The sequence below is a fragment of the Ursus americanus genome, chromosome 22 (assembly GCF_024610735.1).
Source record: "Ursus americanus isolate L20-20 chromosome 22, mUrsAme1.1.p, whole genome shotgun sequence".
Lineage (NCBI taxonomy): Eukaryota > Metazoa > Chordata > Mammalia > Carnivora > Ursidae > Ursus > Ursus americanus.
This window is the reverse complement of record NC_142148.1, coordinates 37571213-37592977: the sequence shown is the minus strand read 5'-3', so window position 1 is coordinate 37592977 and position 21765 is coordinate 37571213. Positions and strand designations below refer to the sequence as shown.

The 21765-nt window shown below is 34.7% G+C and overlaps 1 protein-coding gene across 3 annotated transcripts in view; it reads left to right on the top strand.

The window, feature by feature from the left end:
- Positions 1–21765, top strand: part of TASP1 (taspase 1) — a 253304-nt gene that overhangs the window by 36991 nt on the left and 194548 nt on the right. For all 3 annotated transcript variants that reach the window (XR_006781747.2, XM_045809190.2, XM_045809201.2), the window contains 3 exons: positions 446–566; positions 8025–8109; positions 20411–20490. Coding sequence is in view for 2 of the 3 variants with exons in the window: in XM_045809190.2 (XP_045665146.1) it covers positions 446–566; positions 8025–8109; positions 20411–20490 (286 nt within the window). In the remaining variant the exon portion in view is untranslated. The remainder of the gene's footprint in view (positions 1–445; positions 567–8024; positions 8110–20410; positions 20491–21765) is intronic.

Genomic DNA, 21765 nt, shown 5'->3' with positions numbered 1-21765 from the left:
TTTGTTGAGTGCTTTTCTCATGATAGGGTGTTAGTTTTTGTCAGATGCTGTTTTTGTGTTTATTGGTATGATTCTGTTTTTTCTCTTTAGTTTATTTTCTTTTTTATTAACATGGTGTATCACATTAAGTTTCACATATTAAAACCAAACTTGCTTTGCTGGAATCCCTCTTGTTCATGGTGTATAAGACGTTTATGTTTTGTTGCATTTGGTTTGCTAGCATTTCCTTGAGGATTTTTGTGTCTATATTCTCAAGATATATTAGCCTGTAGTTTTCTTTCCTCATGATGTCTTTGTCTTGTTTTGGAATCGGGGTAGTGCTGGTATTGTGCAAGGAATTGGGAAGTGTTCTTTCCCTTTCTAGTTTTTGGAACAGTTTATAAAGGATTGACATTAAATCTTCTTTAAGACTAATGGTATTTTAATTTTTGTTTTTATCTCTTAGGATTCTCCTTTTACAAATGCAGGAATGGGATCTAATCTAAATCTCTTGGGTGAAATTGAGTGTGATGCCAGCATAATGGATGGAAAATCCTTAAATTTTGGAGCTGTTGGAGCACTGAGTGGTATGTGGATATTGTAACACATTATCTCTATTCTCTGAAGAACTATGAATATTCTCTGAAGAACATATGATGTCTCCTAAAGACTGAGTCAGTCTAGTGTTGTCTACCATTCTTGCTTGGAATAGTGTTGAAAACAACATTGTTTTCTTTTACTGAATTTAAAACATGAAATCTTAACTATGAAAAGTTTTAAAGAAAATAGTAAAAAAGCTTATGTTCAAGTCTTTGTTAGTTTGATCATTCTCCTCCATCTCCTTGAGATTATAGACATTTAACCTGCGAATTAGCATATTCTATTAATTTTATGATTATTTGAAATATACAAATAATATATTTTTTTGTTAAAAAATTCAAATGATGTAAATAAAAATTACCATTGCTCTTCCAAATCTTTCCTTCTCATCCTTCTCTCCTTGGAGGGGTTTAACCAGTAAAATACAGTGCATTTACCTATATTTTTATGTAATAGAAACAGTTTCACACATATGTTTTTTTAAAAAAATATATGTACATATTATTATGAAACTTTCTTTTTTCTAAAATAGGATGTTTTAGAGATTTTTCCCACATCAGTACATATAAGGTATATCTAATATTATATAATTCCTTTATTAAAGCAAATATACATGAAATGCACAGATTTTAATTATAAAACTGCATGAATTTTTAAATGTATACAGCTATGTAAACCATTACCCAGGTCAAGATATAAAACATTTCCATGTCAAAATATAGAACATTTCCAGGGCGCCTGGGTGGCTCCGTTGGTTGAGCATCAGACTCTTGATTTCAGCTCAGGTCATGATCTCAGGGTCCCAGGATCTAGCCCCGTGTTGGACTCCTCGCTCCGCACTCAGCACAGAGTCTGCTTATTCCTCTTCCTCCCCTGCTTGTGTGTGCTCTCTTTCTCTAAAATAAATAAATAAAATCTTAAAAAAACAACAACAACAAAAAAACAGACCATTTCCATAATCCCAGAAGGGTTCTTTATGCCTCTTCCTAATCCATACTTTATACTCTGCTCCTGCTTTCCCTCCTCCTGCTGTTCTCCCCTAATTTTGACTATAGGTACCATAGATTAATTTACTTTTTCCTGAGTATTATATGAGTGGAATCATATACCTCTGTGCCTGTCTGTTTTGTTTTTTGCTTAACACTCTGCCTGTGAGATTGACCCATGTCTTGTGTCACAGTAATTTTTTCTTATTACTTAGTAGTATTTTATAGCATGAATATATAATAAATGATCTATTCTCCTTTTGGTGGATATTTGAATAGTTTCTAGTTTTTGACTGCTCCAATGAATATTCTTGTACATGTCTTTTGATAGACATATGTACTTAATTCTCTTGGTTATAAATTTAAGGTTTGGAATGATAAGATTATCATTAAGATCCTATCCTTAAGATCAGGGATAATACAGCAATGTTCACTCTCATCACTTCCATTCAACATTATACTAGATGATAAGTTTAGGTACATAATGTGCTCTGCTTTAGTTGATACTGCTGGACAGTTTTCAAAAGTAGTTGTTACAATCTGTACTCCCACCAGCAGTGTATGAGCATTTTAGTTATTCTGCATCAGGGCCAACATTTGGTATTGCTATTCTTTTCAAAAATCATCTGTTTTGGGGCGCCTCGGTGGCTCAGTTGGTTAAGCGTCTGCCTTCAGCTCAGGTCATGATCCCAGGGTTCTGGGATCGAGCCCCATGTCGGGCTCCCTGCTTGGTGGGGAGCCTGCTTCTCCCTCTCCCTCTGCGTGCTGCTCCCTCTGCTTGTGCTCTCTGTCTCTAATAAAAGAATAAAATCTTGAAAAAAAATAAAATTCATCCATTTTGGTATGTGTGCAATGGCATTATTGTTTTAATTTGAGTTTCCCTGGTGACTAATGATACTGAGAACCTTTTTTTTTTTTAAAGATTTTATTTATTTATTTGACAGAGATAGAGACAGCCAGCGAGAGAGGGAACACAAGCAGGGGGAGTGGGAGAGGGAGAAGCAGGCTCATAGCAGAGGAGCCTGACGTGGGGCTCGATCCCACAACGCCGGGATCACGCCCTGAGCCGAAGGCAGGCGCTTAACCGCTGTGCCACCCAGGCGCCCCATACTGAGAACCTTTTGATATACTTATTGGCCATTTAGATATTTTTGTTATACAGTGTATGTTCAAAAGTCTTTTGTATATTTTTTTATTGAATTATCTTTTTTCCTTGATTTGTTCAAATACTTTATATATTTTAGATAAGATCCTTTGTTAGATACCGTTATGTATATCTCCTCCTAGTCTGTGGATCATCTTTTCACTATTTTAATGCTGTCTTCTGATGAACTGAAGTTTTTAATTCTAATGTAGTTTAAATTACCAAGCTTTTATTTTATGATTATTTAAAAAAAATTTTTTAAGAAATCTTTGCCTACCTAAAGTTTTGAAGATCATCTCCATTGTTTTCTTTTAATAGCTCTGTTTTTTTTTTTAAGTAAGCTTTACACCCAATGTAGGGCTTAAACTCATGACTTGGAGATCAAGAGTCACATGCTCTCTTGACCGAGCCCACCAGGCATCCCTAATAGTTCTATTGTTTTTTACCCTTCACATTTAGCTCTCTTATCAAGCTCAGATTAATTTTAGTGCAGGTGAGATAGGAGTTGACATTAATTTTTTTCCTCTTATGGATATCCAAATGGTTCATTGCCATTGTTAATAGAAAGGACAATGTTCTCCTCACATAACTGTGTTGGCAAATCAGGTGACTGAGTATATGTGCAATGGCTTGTTTCTGTACCCTCTATTCTATTCCATTGTCCTATTTATTGCCAGTGCCATGCTGTCTTCATTACTGTAGCTTTATATTCTTTATATATGCTAATATATTTATATATTCTTGATACCTAGTAGTATAAGGTTTCTAACTTCCTTTTTTTTTTTTTTCCTTAAGATTATATTGGCTATTCTAGGTGTTTGGCCATTTTCATTAAATTTTTGAGTCAGCTTGTCAATGTCCGTAATAAAACCCTACTGGGATTTTGATTGGTATTGTATTAAGTATACAGAATCATTTGTGGACAATTGATGTCTTAACAATATTAAATATTCCAGCCCACAAACATAGAATATGTATATTTATATAAATATTACTCATTTTTTTCTCAGCAGTGTTTTATGGTTTTCAGTATAAATGTGTATATCTTTTATTAGATTTATTCTAGGTACTTAGTTTTTTGATGCTATTATAAAGTATATATATTTAAAATGTCAATATCTAATTGTTTTATTGAATTTAGAAATATAATTGAATTTTGTGTATTGGCCTTAAAGTCACTAGCCTTGATGAATTCACTTAATCTAGCATTTGAAAAAATAGGTTCCCATGGAATTTCTCTATACACAATTATATTACCTATGACTCATGCAGTTTTGCTTTTTCCTTTCCAATATTTAAACGTTTCATTTTTTTCTTACATTATTATCCTGGCTGCTACATTCGGTGCAATGTTGAATATAAGTGGTGATAGTGTACATCTTTGCTTTCTTCCTGATCTTAGAGGGAAAGCATTAAATATCTCACCATTCTGTATGCTCTGCTAGCTTTTGGACTGTCATAGATACTCTTTATCAGATTGAGGAAGTGCCCTTCTAATCTGAGTTTGCTGATAGTTTTTATTATAAATGGGTATTGAACTATCATTAAGCGCTTTTCTGTGTCTATAGAGGTAAATATTTTTCTCCTTTATTTTGTTAAATATGGTGAAATTTGTGATTGATTTTTGAATGTTCCTTTCTTGGCATAAAGTCTTCTCAGTCATGTTTGTATATTTTTATCTTCTTCTGGATTCAAGTTGCTGATGTTAAAGATTTTGACATCTATGTTTGTGTAATAGATTGGCCTTAATTTTCCTTTCTTGTAATATTATTTTCAGGTTTTGGAATTATGTTATGGCTGACCTCACAGAATGAATTGAGGATTTTTTTTTTTCTCTTTGAAAGAGTTTGCCTATGATTGGAATGATTTCTTCTGAGAATTCATTAGTTATTCTAGATTAGTGGATTTTTCTTTGTGGGAAGTTTTAACAAGTGGATTCAGTTTCTTTAACAGTTATAAGATTTTCTTCTCATTTGTGTTTTTCAAGGAATTTGTCTTTTTCATATGAGTTGTCAAATTTATTTGCCTGAAGACTTTTTAGTTAGCTTTCTTTTTGATTTCTAGTTTAATTTCACTGTGGTCAGGGAATATCCTCTACCTGTTTGCAGTTCCTTGAAACTTTTTGAGACTTGCTTTATGGCCCATGTGAACTTTAAAAGAGTATGTATTTTGTAGTAGTTGGTTGCACGTTCTGTATGTGCCGTTTAGGTCAGTTTGGTTATTCACTTGTTCCAGTCTTCTTTATCCTTTCTGGTTTCTGTGATAGGTAAGAAAGTGTATCAATTAGTTTTAAATCAAATTTCACATGCTTAAAGGCCATTAGCATTTCTCTGTGAACGGACTGTTCCATATCTCTTGTGGCTTGCCTTTTAACTTTACTTATAATATGCTTTATCATATTAGAATTTAAAATTTTTATGTCTCAAACTTATTACTTGTTCTTTTGTGGCTTTTGTATTTTACAGTTCTTAAGGTTTCCCTCATAATTATAAGTATATATTTTAATACACTTATAATTTATTTTTCATTTACTTCTTTAATGCATTGTTTTTTTCTGAAATAACAAATTATCCCTGCCTAATCTTGAATAATAATAATAACAACTGTTGTTTATTGGGTGACTGTTACATACTATGCATTGTTCTCCAGTAGTTTATATATATTCAGTCATTTAGTTCTCACAATTACCTTTTGAGGACACTATTTTTTTTTTTTAAAGATTTTATTTATTTATTCGACAGAGAGAGAGACAGCCAGCGAGAGAGGGAACACAAGCAGGGGGAGTGGGAGAGGAAGAAGCAGGCTCCCAGCGGAGGAGCCCGATGTGGGGCTCAATCCCATAACGCCGGGATCACGCCCTGAGCCGAAGGCAGACGCTTAACCACTGTGCCACCCAGGCGCCCCTGAGGACACTATTTTTATCCCCATTTCACAGATAAGGAAACTAAAATACAGAAGAGATTTAGTAATTTGCCCAAGGTCACTGTATCAGTCTGGGTCTAACTAGGAGACAAATCACATGGTAGATTAAATAGGGGAAGTTTAATATAAAGAACTGTTAAGCAGTGATAGGAGAGTCACTATACAAAGATGGAAAGAGAACTCAAAATGTATTCTAGGGCTGAGCGAGAATACCCAGGTAAGGATAAACTTGGAAGGGGTTTTGGACCTCATTGAAGAAGGTGTGTTTGCAGCCCACTGCCTAGCAGAGAATTTGCTGGGTTACCCAGGCCACAGTCACTGGTGAGACCAGGAACAATCCTGTGGGGCAGGTGAGCTCAGGCTAGCAGGTGGGCACACAGGAGTGAGGAAACTATGGGAATTGAACCTCTGTTGCACAGGATAAAGATTGGGTTTTTGACTCACCAGACAGCCCTGTCCACATGGGACATTTCACTATTTGTGCCTGTGAGGCTGAGAAGGTTTGTGACTTGAGTTGGGTACAGTCCTGTTCTTTCTGGGGGCTGTCAGCTATGCTGTTGTAGCCTGAATCAGGAGCTGGAGAAAACATGTGGTGGCCAAATGCTGGAGAAAGCTGCACCCTGCAGGCACTTAGCACGGGGGAATACCATGTGGGCCAAAGAGTGAAGAAAAACTGAAGCTCTCCAAGCCTGCCTGATAAGCCACCCGTTCCTCCTGCAGTGTGTTTCTAGTGCCCTCTACTGACAAAGCTGCCAGTGTGCCAGCTGGCAAAGGAAACATGTTAAGGGCCCATATCCATTTTCACAGATCAGGCAATGAAGGGAGAATTTGTAGCTGAGAAGCAATAGATAGCGGGTACAGTTGCAACAGTCTGACTCCCATCACTCTGTGTTCTTTCTACCTCTCACATAGAGTCTATCTTTTCCTACTCATTTGAAATACTGTCTGTGTCATGCATTAAATATTCAAATGCTTTTGTGTCTGTGTCTGAACTTTAGCTTTATTTTCTGTTCCATTGATGTATTTGTCTGTTTGTACTCAACCTACACTCTTTTAATTAAGAATAGTTTTTAATAAGAAATAGTATCTTGAAGGGTGAATACCTCTTCATTTTTTCCCAAAGTTTTCTCTTCCTGATAAATTTAAGAGTCAGCTTTTCATTCATCATAAAAATCCTTTTGAAGTTTTGATGGAGAGTTCTGTAGATTTGAATTTGTAACTTGACAATTATTAAAGTCTTTAAATATTACATCAACATATACAGAGATATATTTTAAGAGCTAGTATAGAAATCTGAGCTTTTCCTTTATTTCGTATTTCATACTTTTTTTGGTGGCATGTTTTTGTTGTTTAGCTAAATAGTTTTGTTTTGAGTCAATATGGTGGCCTTAATTTGAGTTTTAATAATCTTTTTATATCCCACTCCTTTCTTTTTTTTTTTTTTTTTTTTTTGTACTGATGCTGTCCTGAGGGGCATCCATTGGTTAGTGGTTAAGGGTGTGGTCTCTGGCATTAGCTGCTTCTGTTGAAATCTTAGCCCTGTGATCTTGGGCAGGTGACTTAACCCTCTGTGCAAATATTTCTTCAGTAATCAGGGTTCATAAGTATACTTACATGATAGAGTTGAGACATCAGTGAATTAATCTGATATATTTAAGGGTTTGGTATTGGGCTTGGCATATATTAGATACTGAGTTGGTGTCTCTGTCTTCAGTCATTATCACATTGTCATATTTGTCATCATTATCATGACAGTATTTTTCACACTAATACTTACTGTCCTATCATTTCTCGCAGATAAGCATCCGCTTCTCACTTTTCTTCACATTCTGTTTTCCCTCCTGGAAACAATCTGAACCATGTTTTAGGTTACAATCTTGTACATACTTGGCCTCTTCTCTCCACTCTTACCCAGTTTGTAGGATATTCTCTTTAATCTGTCTCTCTTGTAGGTGAATTTAAAGATTTGGCCATTAATTTTTTCCCCTCAAGGTAAATTTGAAGCTGTTTGTAATCATGTTTGTTCTTTGGAAGAAATTCAATGTTTGATAGTGGATGCCACATTTTCAGTTTATTTTTTCTATTCTATTCTAAAATCTATTAATAAGGAACCTAATTTGAATATATATTATTTCAAATTCAGTCTTTGCTGCTGTAGCACATGACAAAACATGAGAATGTATGTTTTTATTCTTTTCTTGTATTTACTGGGTATTCATTTATTTGTTGATTTTGTCCATATTGTTTATGATAATTAAGGGTTTTCATTAGTATATATAAAAGAAGATTTTTCCAAGATATTTCAAAGATGTGTTATTGAAACAGCCACAAAACTGAGTGGGAAACTTGAAGATATTTTTCTGACTTCATTTTCTGCCAATTTTATTTTATAGGAATCAAGAACCCAGTCTCCGTTGCAAACAGACTCTTGTGTGAAGGGCAGAAGGGCAAGCTCTCTGCTGGCCGAATTCCTCCCTGGTAACTGCTTTGTTCTGCCTGACTTTCCCTAGGTCTTTGGTCTTTGGTGCATGTGGTGTTTGAAGGCTATTTTTATCCACAGAAGGCTGATGTTGTTGGTTACACACCAGCAGTAGCTTGCCTTTGAGAGGAAGACATACTTTGTTCTATAATCTTGGAACATTTTATACACTTGATAAAGCTTCAGATGCAATAGAATATTACAGATTAAAGCAGAAAAGAGATCAGAGTTAATTTTTGGTTTTGTAGTTGATTACAGAGATGTTTTTGCTGTTCCTAAGTGCACAGTTGGGATCTTTTATTATGAAACTTTAAAAGTCCACAGTCCAAACTAATTTTAATTTTGAGATGATCTTAGAATAAAAGTACTTAATCTTTCTCTTCTGGAGAAACACATTGTGATGTTAAGATTAGTAAGAGAGCATCTTTTCTCCAGCATTAACATACAATTTTCATTAAAAAAACTTTGTACTTTTCAAGTATTTATAAATGTAAAGAGAACATTGTAAAGAGCCCTCATGAGCCTGTCATCCAGCTCTAATAATTAACAGTTTTTGCCCTTCATCTATCTCACTCAATCTCTTTTTCCTGTAGTATTTTTTTTTAATTTAATAAACTTTTTTAGAGTTCATTTTATTTATTGATTGATTTTAAGCAATCTCCACACCCAGCTTGGGGCTCAAACTCATGACCCCGAGATCAAGAGTCCCATGCTCCTCCGACTGAGCCAGCCAGGCGCCCCTTTCCTATAGTATTTTAAAGGAAATCCTTGATGTGATATTTTTTACCCTTAAGTGGTTTTGTAAATTGCTCTATGTTTGCAAAACATAACCGTCATTCCATTAGCATGCCTAATAATAATAACAGATATGCTTCAATGCTACTGCATGCTCAGTATATGTTCAGAATGCCCAGCTGTGAAGGTTATATTAATGTTCTGTGTTCAAAGTTGTGACAACAGTACTATAAGGTATCACTTTATTTGACTGTTATAATTTGAAGTCATAGAAAATAAATTAATATAGTTTTGAAAAGTCTTGAAACCTTTTACCCAAATATACTCAAGTAATCATTTTAATCATATATTTGTCAGGTGTTTAATTGTGATACTAGAAAGGTCAATTTTAAAAAATTTTGAAGAAATACAATTTTTAATATTTGCGTCTTCAATAAAAGAAGGTTAAGGAGAAGCAAATTTGAAATTTTGAGATTGTTTATATGTTTGATTGATATCAATAAGTTTACTTTTAGAACTCTGTAAGTAGGAAAAGTGATTAAAGAATTCTTAGACTTTTCTCATAATTTGTGTTTGTCTCATAAATTTGTCTTATAAAATGCTATTTTAACTGTTTTGAAGTCCACTAACCCAAAATTTGCTAAGTTTTTTTTAGTGCATACTCAGAATCCTATTGGATAGGACTTATTTTTATGGGAGTAATAGATGTAAAGAGATTATCTCTGGATTTATATTCTCCTCAGTGTTGATTTAAAATGTGACTGTTTTCTTTCACCCACCCATATTTGCTACTATACGTAAAGCATACTTAACCCTCACTAAACCAATTAGAAGACACGTGCCCAGTAGGGAGGAAATAAGGCAGTTGTTTTAGTGGACGAGGAAAATAGCATAAATCTTATGAAAAGTATTTTAAAGTTTGCCTGCAAATCTCCATAATCCCTTTCCCCACACTACTCATGGCATTTATCAAGCTGATTCTCAAGTTTGTATGGAGGAACAAGTGTAAAACAATAGTCAAGACGTTTTGAAAGAGATCAAAGAGTTGGACTTACCTGATAGCTATCCTGGTACTTTGTAATACTATCATAATTAAAACAGGTTGGTTTACGTATAGGTATATATATGTAGAAAAAATCAGTAGGACTGAACTGGAAGTCCAGAAGCGGACCCAGTAGAGAATTAAATTTAGTCTATCATAAGTATCATCTCAAAGCGTTGTGGGCAATGCTTTGGGACAATCGGCTACCTAGTGGATAAAGGTTAATTTGAATTCTTGTGTAATGCCGTTCAAAGAAATAAAATTCAAACATGAAAGTAAAAAAGCATAGTATAAAATATTTAAGAAAAAAATGTAAGAGGGATGCCTGGATGGCTCAGTTAGTTAAGCGTCTGCCTTGGGCTTGGGTCATGATCGTGGGGTCATGGGATCGAGTTCTATGTGAGGCACCTTTGCTCCTCAGGGAGCCTGCTTCTCCCTCTGTCCCTCCCCCTGCTTGTGCTTTGTCTATCTCTGACAAATAAATAAATTCTTTAAAAAAATAGTCTGTAAAAAATATAAGAGATTATGTTTATGACTGGGGTAGCAAAGTCCTTATTAAGATTAAAAAATAAAGCTAAATATGGAAACATATGACAAGTGAAAATGTATAGTTATTGTACAACTGAAGATACCATGATCTGAATTAAAAGACATTATGGCCTTTGAAACTGAGAAAAATTATTTGCAGCATAGGTAGCAAAAAAAAAAAAAAAAAAATTAGTAACCATAGTGTTTAAGAACAAGACAACCTAAATTTTAAAAATTGGTGAAGGGTACAAATAGGCAATTTATAGAAAAGACAATATTGATGGTACATAAAGACACAAACAGGTGCCCAACCATAATCAAGGAATTGTGAATTAAAATGATAAGATGATATTTTCATGTTAAAGTAGCAAATTAACAAAGACTAATGATACCCAGTGTTGCTGTTTCAAGTTTTCAAAGGGGACATGTGCAATATTTTTATATTTTACAAAGATAAAATATATGGGAAAAAGTAATGGCCATCTCTCCATTAAAATGATACAATATAGTGATACTACACTTGTCTGGAACTAGCTGTCTCATTTTCTCATGTACTAGTTCTTCAGCTTTATTCTTTGTTTTCAGAATTGTTTTGACCATTTTAGGCATTTTGCATTTCCATATTATTTGAGAATTAGCCTGTCTATTTCTAGAAATAGCCTGGTGGAATTTTGATTAGGATTGCAACATATCCATTTATTAAAGTCTCATTTAACCTCTCTGGACCAGTGTTTTATAGTTTTCAGTGTACAGGTCTTACACAGCTTTTATCAAATTTATACTTAAGTATTTCATTCTTTCTTTTAAAAAAAAAGATTTTGAGAGAGAGAGAGAGAGCTCACACACCAGTGGGGGGAAGGGCAGAGGGAAAGGGAGAAGCAGACTCCCTGCTGAGCGTGGATCCCAGTGCAGGGGTTTGATCTCTGGACCTTGAGATCACCACCTGAGCCAAAACCAAGAGTCAGATGCTTAACTTGCTGTGCCACCCAGCACGCCAAGTATTTCATTCTTTTTAATACTATGATAAATTACATATATATGTTAATTTCCCATTGTTCCTTGACAATACAGAAATATGATTGATTTTATTACATTGATATTCTTTCCTGGGAATTTGCTAAATTCATTTGTTTTATAGTATCATTTTTATAGATTTGATAAGATTTTCTACATAGACAATAATGTCTTCTGAGAATAAAGATTGTTTTATTTCTTCCTCTCTAATCTGGGTTCCTTTAATTAATTTCCTTTTCTTTATTACAGTGGCTAGGACCTCCAATGCAATGTGGAATAGAAACGTGAGAGTGAAAAAAAAAAAAAAAAGAAATGTGAGAGTGGGCATTTGTGCCTTGTTTGTGATTTTAGGGTGGAAGCGTTTGGTCTTTTATGTATGATGGTTGCTGTAGGTTTATCATAACATCTATGATATACTGAGAAAGTCTCATTATTATACTGAGAAAGTCCCTTCTTAGTGTTCTGAGAGTTTTAATAGGAATGAGTGTTGTACTTTCTCAAATGCTTTTCTGTATCTATTAAGATGATCTTATAATTTTTCTTATTTAGTCAGTTAGTGGTTGGTTGATTTTCAGTTGTTAAAGCAACAGTTGCATTCCTGGGATAAATTCCACTTGGTCATAATGTATTATGCTTTTGATATATTGTCAGATCCAACTTGCTAAGATTTTGTAAAGAATTTTTGTATCTCATATATTATGAGATATATTGGTCTGTAGTTTTCTTGTCATGTCTTGGTTGGGTTTATTTTGCATCTTGGTTATGTAGGGAAATGTATTTTATCAAACTGGGAAAATTTTTTGGCTATTAATTCTTCAGATATTTTTTCAGATTCCTCTTTCTGTCCTTCAGGACTCCAATTGCATGTGTACTTGACCTCTTGTAGTCCTACAGATCACTTATAAATTGTTTACTTTTTCCATTCATTTTTAAAAAAAATTTTTTTATTATGTTAGTCATCATACAGTATATCCCTGGTTTTTGATGTAAAGTTTGATGATTCGTTAGTTGCGTATAACACCCAGTGCACCATGCAATATGTACCCTCCTTAATACCCATCACCAGTCTATCCCATTCCCCCACTCCCCTCCCCTCCGAAGCCCTCAGTTTGTTTCTCAGAGTCCATAGTCTCTCATGCTTCACTCCCCCCTCTGATTATCCCCCCTTTCTTTATCCCTTTCTTCTCCTACTGATCTTTCTAGTTCTTATATGTTCCATAGATGAGAGAAACCATATGATAATTGTCTTTCTCTGCTTGACTTATTTCACTTAGCATTATCTCCTCCAGTGCTGTCCACGTTGCAGCAAATGTTGAGAAATCGTTCTTTTTGATAGCTGAATAATATTCCATTGTATATATGGACCACAACTTCTTAATCCAGTCATCTGTTGAAGGGCATCTCGGTTCCTTCCACGATTTAGCTATTGTGAACAGAGCTGCTATGAACATTGGGGTGCATATGGCCCTTCTTTTCACTATGTCTGTATCTTTGGGGTAAATACCCAGTAGTGCAATGTCTGGATCATAGGGTAGCTCTATTTTTAACTTTTTAAGGGACCTCCACACTGTTTTCCAGAGTGGCTGTACCACCTTGCATTCCTACCAACAATGTAGGAGGGACCCCTTTTCTCCACATCCTCTCCAACAATTGTTGTTTCTTGCCTTGTCAATTTTTGCCATTCTGACTGGCGTAAGGTGGTATCTTATTGTGGTTTTGATTTGAATTTCCCTGATGGCTAATGATTTTGAACATTTTTTCATGTGTCTGTTAGCCATTTGTATGTCTTCATTGGAAGAGTGTCTGTTCATATCTTCTGCCCATTTTATGATTTATTTGTTTCTCATGTATTGAGTTTGAGAAGTTCTTTGTAGATCTTGGATATCAGTCTTTTATCTGTAGTGTCATTTGCAAATATATTCTCCCATTCCGTGGGCTGCCTCTTAGTTTTTTTGACTGTTTCCTTGGGTGTGCAGAAGCTTTTTATCTTGATGAAGTCCCACAAGTTCATTTTATCTTTTGTTTCTCTTGCCTTTGGAGATGTGTCATGAAAAAGGTTGCTGTGGCTGATGTCTTAGAGGTTGCTGCCTATGCTCTCCTCTAGGATTTTGATGGATTCCTGTCTCACATCGAGGTCTTTCATCCATTTAGAGTTTATCTTTGTGTATGGTGTGAGAGAGTGGTCAAGTTTCATTCTTTTGCATGCAGCTGTCCAATTTTCCCAGCACCATTTATTGAAGAGACTGTCTTTTTTCCACCGGATGTTTTTTCCTGCTTTGTCAAAGATTAGTTGCCCAAAGAGCCGAGGGTCCATTTCTGGGTTCTCTATTCTGTTCCATTGGTCTATGTGTCTGTTTTTGTGCCAGTACCATGCTGTCTTTGTGATCACAGCTTTGTAGTACAGCTCGAAATCTGGCATTGTGATGCCCCCAGCTTTGTTTTTCCTTTTCAACAATTTCTTGGCGATTCGGGGCCTTTTCTGGTTCCATACAAATTTACCGGCTGTTTGTTCCAGTTCTTTGAAAAATGTCATTGGTATTTTGATCGGGATAGCATTGAAAGTGTAGATTGCTGTGGGTAGCATGGACATTTTAACTATGTTAATTCTTCCGATCCATGAGCATGGAATATTTTTCCATCTTTTTGTGTCTTCTTCAGTGTCTTTCAAGAGTGATTTGTAGTTTCTACAATATAGATCCTTTACGTCTCTGGTTAAGTTAATTCCAAGGTAACTTGGATTTAACATGATTTTTGGTGCTATTGTAAATGGGATGGATTCCCTAATTTCTCTTTCTTCAGTCTCATTATTCGTGTATAGAAATGCAACTCATTTCTGAGCATTGATTTTGTATCCCGCCACATTACTGAATTGCTCTATAACTTCTAATAGTTTGGGAATGGATTCTTTTGGGTTTTCCATATAGAGTATCATGTCATCTGCGAAGAGAGACAGTTTGACTTCTTCTTTGCTGATTTGGATACCTTTTATCCCTTTTTCTCTCTTTGTTTCATTTTGAATAATGTCTATTGCTGTTTTCAAGTTCACTGTTTTTCTACAATATCTAATCACTTGTTAATCCCATCAAGTTTATTTTTCATCTCTGACACTGTAGACATCTTCAGAAGTTTGATTTGTTGCAGCTTTGAGTGTCTTCTGTATATCTACTTAACATGTTTAATCTTTCCTGTAGCTTCTTGAACATATGAATAGAGTTATAACAATTGCTATAATATCTTTGTTTACTAATTTATTATCATCTTTGTCATTTCTGAGTTGTTTTCAATTGAAATATTTCTCTCCTCTTTATTGGTTGCATTTCCTTGCTTATTTGCATGCTTTGTAATTTTTTATTGCATTTTAGGCATTGTGAGTTTTATCTTATTTGGTGCTAGATATTTTTAAGTTTTAATAAATAATCTTGAGTTTTATTCTAGGTTGTGGTTAAGTTATGTAGAGACAGGTTTATTCTTTCAGGTCTTGCTTTATACATTGTTACATGCTACTAGAGAAGCATTTAGCCTTGAGCTAATTTTGCTTTACTCTTGGGTAAAACTCTTCTGGGTCCTATAATGGATGTACCTAGAGTAGGGTTTCTTACTTTGACTGGTGGGAACAAGAGCTGTTCCTCTCCCTTTGTGAACTTGGGGTTGTTTTCTCTAAAACTTTTGTAGTATTCTTTCCCAGGCTTTGGGTGATTTTCTGTTACACATGCACTCATCTCTGTTCAGCTGAAGACTGGAGGGGACTGTGCAGATCTCAGAGTCCTTTCTGTGTGCAGCTCTCTCTGATACTCTGCCCTGTGAACCCTGGATGTGTGGGCTTTTCCGGGTGCCTAGCTCTCTCCGAAACTGAGAAACTGCTGGGCTTTGCCTGAATTCTTTCTGTGCCACAGCCTGGAACCACTCTAGGTAGTAAGCTGGGTTGGTCATAGGCTTTACCTTGTTTGTTTCCTTTCTCTCAAGGATCACTGTCCTTATGTTGCCTACAAATATCTGAAAACTAATGTTTCCTACATTTTGTGATTTTCAAAACAGTTTCTTCAGGCAAGAGTGTAAATTTGTTCCCTGTTATCCCATCTTGTCCAGAAGCAGAAATCTCTCACAGTCCTGGAAGTTTATTGTATACCTGCAGTAATTGAGAAAAAAACAAATTCCTTGAGTGTCTTAAATCAACAAAACCAAATTTGTTATGTTTTTACTTTGAGCTTATTTTCATATGACCCTAATAAGTCAAGTTATCTAATTTCTGTAATAGTAATAGCTAACATTTATTGCATTTGTACACTGTGTCAGGCACTGTTTTATGTGATTTGCATGCATTAACTCATAAAAATTATACAATGATTTATCAGGGTAAGACACATTTTGCAGTTAATGAAACCAAGTCCCACACTTGACCACTTTTAGGCTTTATAAAATTTTGGAGTCCTTTCATATCATATTAGAAGCAGCAGATTAAAAGTAAAGGGAAAATGGAATCCTTTTATAATAAGGAGGAGTACCTGTTTACACCCATTTAATTATTCATTCATTTCTCCTCCACTCAGCAAATATTTATTGTTCATTTTCTTTGTGCCAGGCATAAAGGTACAAAAACTGTCAAAAGCAGATGGAACACTTAGAAATCATAGTCCTTTGGTGTTATCTGTCACTACTGTATGGGGACAGCAAGGCATTACATATAATAGGTGTTTTCTAAGAAGTCTTTAAATAAAAAGTTCATTTATCTGTATACCTTCGTTTATAAACTGTGTCACATTTACCCAAGTTTCTTTATTTTATTTATAAAAGTGTAGCTTGAATCTTTCTTTTTCCATTTGAAAGGGGTGCAGCTTTGATAGGCATTATCATTTAGAACAGGAATTGGCAGACTATGGCTTATGGGCCAAATGTGGTCTGCTGCTTGCTTTTGTAAATAAAGTTTTATTGGGACACAGCCATACTCATTTGTGTATGTATTGTCTATGGCTTGTGCACTGCAAAGGCCAAATAGAGTTGTTGCAAAAGAAACATTGTGGCTATAAAGCGAACCTGTTTACTATCTGGGCCTTTACAGAAAAACTTTGCTGACTCCTAATATAGAAGTTAGGATTTTTGGAAATTATGTTTCTTTTGATGAAAAAGGGAAAGCTAGACAAATATTGTTTTATGTTTAGTATAAATGAAACCTGGAAGTGCTCATTAGACCATAGGATTTTTTTCAGAGGAAAATTTAGTTTTTGGTACATTGTTTATTTTAAAGTACTATTTTATCTATTATATTTCATAAATTCACTCAAAATTGTACTACTTTTGTTGTGTGAATGTGAAAAGACAACTAAAAAAAAGATAAGACAATTAAAAAATGAAAGATTAAAAGAAACATAAGAGATCTGTTGATTAATCAGAAGGTAGGGATTTAGATGGATTCCCATTCAAACCAAACAGTTTAAAATACAAAATAACAATAGTGGAAAAAATCTTATAAGATAACCAGAGAAGTATGAACATTGATGATATATATTTTGATTCTAAAGATTGTTCATTTTTGATGTGTCAATTGCTTATGCTGAGGTTCTGTTTTTTAAAAAAAGTATTTTTTATTTTATTTATTTTTTTAAAGATTATTTATCAGAGAGCGAGAGAGCGCACAAGCAAGGGTTTGCGGCAGGCAGAGGGAGATATGGTACTTGATTCCAGGACCCTGGTACTTGATTCCAGGACCCTGAGATCATGACCTGAGCTGAAGGCAGATGCTTAACCGACTGAACCACCCAGGTGCCCCAAAAAGTCATTTTTTAAATGTAAAACAATTGGAATTTAAAAAATTTTTTAGAGTTAAATTGTTAAAATTTAATTTGATTGGTATGTTATTTGCAAATACAGCAAGTTCCCCTTTATTTTTACTTTATATGTCTGTAAGCTTTAAATGATCAATAGCTCCTAGTTTGTCTTTCCTCAATTTTGTATATTTATGATGAATAAAGGAGTGATAGGTAAAATAGAAATCAGTTTTTAAGTCCAAAGAAACAGCTCTCATTTTCTCCTGTATCTTTCTTATTCAGAATAATGTATTTTGATTATTGGGATCCCTGAGCATTCTTGAGAGCCTTCTAAATCACAAAATGACACATTTTTAGACCGATTATGGAGTCACGGTTCTTTGAAAATGGCTGATTGCCATCCCTGAGGTTGCAGTTCACATCTTGTATTTGCCCAAATCGCTCTTTCCCGGAGGCTTGGCTGTGCTAGTGTTTGCAGCAGCACTTAGTCGAAGGTTTCAGTTACCCCACCTCGGGGCTGCTCTCAGTGGAGTGTTGTTGCTCTTTGTTTTGCATCATGTTGGACTTGTTTTAATGTAAATTAAATTGGGTATATCACAAGGAAAATGCTGTCCCTTAAGGAATTTTGACACCCTACGTCATGATTATTTGTTTAATAGCTTGCCAATGTTTGATGCTTAGTATGCTTTAGGCACTATCGTAAATGCTTGGATATGTCAGTGAAAAAACAAAGATTCCCACGCTTGTGAAGTTTCTTTGGGGAAGATAGAAGTAAACAATAGGTATAATATGTAAATTGTAAAGTGTCTAGTATGTTACAGGGTAGAAAAAAATGTGGAAACAGCAAAATGGCAGGGATTGGGAGTCCTGGGTAGGGGAGTGTAGTGTGTTGGGTATAGTTTTAAATAGAGCTCATTAAGGGGACACATTTGAGCAGATGAGGGAATTTGCCATTTGGGACAAAAGGGTGAGCCTGATAGAGGGAACATTCAGGGTGAAGGCCTTGAGACTGGAAGTCCCTTGGCATATTTGTGTTTTTTACAGGAGGCTGGAGTAGAGTAAGCCAGGGGGCAAGAAGACTAAAAGATGAGGTAAGGAAGGAGCAGAAAGAATCAGATCACTTGGGATTCTCATGAAAACTCCAGTTTTGTGCAGGTTTTGAGAAGAGGAATGTCATTGTCTGACTTGTGTTTTACGAGGATGTCTGTGGCTGGTGAGCACAGACTGGGGCAGGGAGCAAAGCAAGGCATACATGAAAGTAATGAGTCCATTGCAGCAGTCCGGGTAACAGATAATGGTGACTCAGACAAAGGTGGTAGCAGGAGAGGTGGTGAGAAATGGTCAGATTCTGGATATATTACAAAGGTAGAGTCAATGGGATTTCCTAACTTGATTGAGACAAAATTTCTCTAAAAGCTTTCTCCTTGGAGAGTCACTAAGACTGAGAGAAATGTGAATTGATACTGCATTTAATGTTCTAGAAAGTAATTTTTTGGACATGTTAGTATCATGTAGCTTTTCAGAATTTTAAAATGATTTCAAAAGCACTTATATGCCATTTTGTTGGATTATTAACTACTAGACAGGTAGGTTTTGATAGTAAGAAAAGGTCAGATATTCAGTATTCTTATCCACAGATGGCCTCCAAATAGTCAATTTCCTGTGAATATTGTAAAATGCCTCAACTATTTTAAAAATTTGCATAGCAGCCAATGGCAAATTGATTTAATTTAAAAGCAATGACTGTTTAAGAAATGAAAAATAAAACTAAGAATATTTTGTAAAATGCCACTGATTCCAGATACTGGGATTGAACCCAAGATGACCAATGGGCGTGCTAAGATTTAGCTCCAAACTTCTGTTCTGATCATTTAATATGCTCCTTTGGCTTCTCTTTTACATCTTCACATGAAGAGAAGTTGTTTCTTATATCACATTCCTTTTCTAGAAGAAGGAAGTGCTAAAAATGCCATCAGGACAGCTCAACTCGCATTCAAGTTTCTATTTCAGTTATTCTTCCATTTGAATTTTATGTGACAGCTTTTCTTTGCATTTTCTTTGCAGTGGTCTTCATTTGATAGAAGAATAGGACAAACTGTTTTCTACTTTCAGAATCCTTTAGAATTTAAAAAAAATAGAAGTTTGAAGGGGTAAAGTTTATTCTTGTTGGGCCTTTCCTCTTTTTTCAGTGCCTCCTACCTTTACGTTTATTGGGAAATAGTTATCGGACTTAACTATTTAGTTTCTCATTAGAACTATTTGGATGTTTTTGAGTGGTTCCTTAGATTTTGTTTTGCCAGTCTGTCACTGGTCTTCTTATTAACAAATGAATCTAAAGACTTCGATGTGCGTTACTTTGCGTTTTAGTGTTGGAATGATTAGAAGAACAGAAACAAAAAATAGGGAGCAGAAAACTAATGAGCAGGCACAAGTTCAAGGAAACCCATGACTAGCTGGCTGAGATCTTTAAGAAGTTGGCTATGGAAGGAGATGAAGTGATTGATTATGATGGTAACTGCTTGCTATTACTGTGTTAGGGAATGAATGGAGTAGTTAATTATCCTGCATGCTATTTGAAATCTTTGAAAAATAAGTTTTTTACAGTTAGCTAACAGTATCCTTTTATTTACTTCTTTATGTTGCAGTTAGAGCTTAAAAAATTACTTTTGGTACACACCATAGTACTACCACAGTAGAAATGACCTGAGGGTCATTTATATAGGTCATAGGTATGTTTTTGTTGCATCAAGACTTGCAAATGTAAGTACATCTCATTGTTTTGGGGCATCTCTAGATGTACCCACTCATTTTGAGTAGGTCCAGTTGTTATAGTAGGCAAAATTACCAAATCTGAAAACACTCACTGAAACTTTGATTCTTAACCTGATTAAATGGATCTGTGACCATGGTGATCCAAGATAAATCTTAATATTTTCCACTGGGAAATCAACTTTTTTTTGTTGTTGTTATGTTGAATTTTGCCAATTTTTAGTTGTTGGTTATTATAAATGAAATTGTACCATTTTCAATTGTAAAATTTCTAACTTGGGGAAAAATTTAAAATTTGAGGCATATAGCCATATCATTATTTTGAGTAAACCTAGAATTATATCTATATGCAAGACATTTTTTCAGTTGCCTTACATATGATTTATATTTATTGAATATGTAGGAGAAGATGCTACTGAATTTTTAAAAGAATAATTTTTCTGTTGTTAGCTTTTTAGTTGGAGAAGGAGCCTACAGATGGGCAGTAGATCATGGAATACCCTCTTGCCCTCCTAACATCATGACCACAAGTGAGTAAAAACTTTTCAAAATTAAGCTGTATTGGCATGTATACCTGGAAGTGTTACATTGCTTTAATCCACATAATACTCTGATATTTAAGACAGGAAGCTTATATGTCAAAGTATTTATAGTTAAAAGATACATAAAAAGTTATATGATTTTAAGGCACTTTTATATTCCTGAGGATCCCCCCGTTCTCATGCCTTTATAAAAGTATTGCTAAAAGATCCCTTTTAGATTACTTAAAATAATTATTAACAATAAAATCTTAATACTATCCCCTCAGAGAGAGAGAAGAAAACACAGGTCAACATTTATCTGTCTGTATATCAAATTAAAAACCACACAAATACAAATAATACCCCAAAAGAAAAATGATCAGAAGTCATAAATAGATAATAGAACAGAACTAATAGGGAAATTCAAATGAGTACATGTTAAATTTGTTCCCTCTTAATTTGTGAAAGAGTTAAAAATACTGTATTACTGATCATAAATGTGTGATGAAATGAACATTAGTACATTGTAGGTACAAATATAAATTGGCAGAAATTTTGGAGGACAACTGAGTAATGTAGAGCAAAGCCTTAAACTTACTCTGCTTGTAAGGAACTTGACATTAGAAATACAGACAAAACTTTATGTAGTTCTCAATAAGCATTATTAAGAATATCAAAAAAATTTTAAAAATCTAATGTCTAACAGAGAGGACTATAAGTAAATTATCATGTGGTAAAATGTTATGTAGTAACTAGAAATTGTCAAGACTAAGGTCTGATATGATTAAATCTAATGACTTTGAAAAATGAAAAATGAGTTATAAATATATATGTGTGAATGTTTTATATGTCTATTTTAAAAATGAAATCATAACTACATATTTATGCATAAAAGACAACTATTGAAAACATATACTACTTGTTTTTTAAAGTAAATTGTTATTTTCTATCATAGTAATCTATGACTATAAATAATCAGATGAAAAAATGGGGAATTGTTAAATCCAAGGAGACCAAGTTGTCTAAAAAATAAATGATTATATATCATTGCAGGTATATAATAAGGATCAGTTCTTTTTTTTTTAATATTTTATTTATTTATTTGATAGAGGGAAAGCGAGCACAAGCAGGGGCAGTGGCAGGCAGAGGGAGAGGCCCTGCTGAGCAGAGTGCGGGGACGTGGGGCTCGATCCCAGGACCCAGGGATCATGACCTGAGCCGAAGGCAGATGCTTAACTGATTGAGCCACCCAGGCTCCCCTAAGGATCAGTTCTTAATAACATT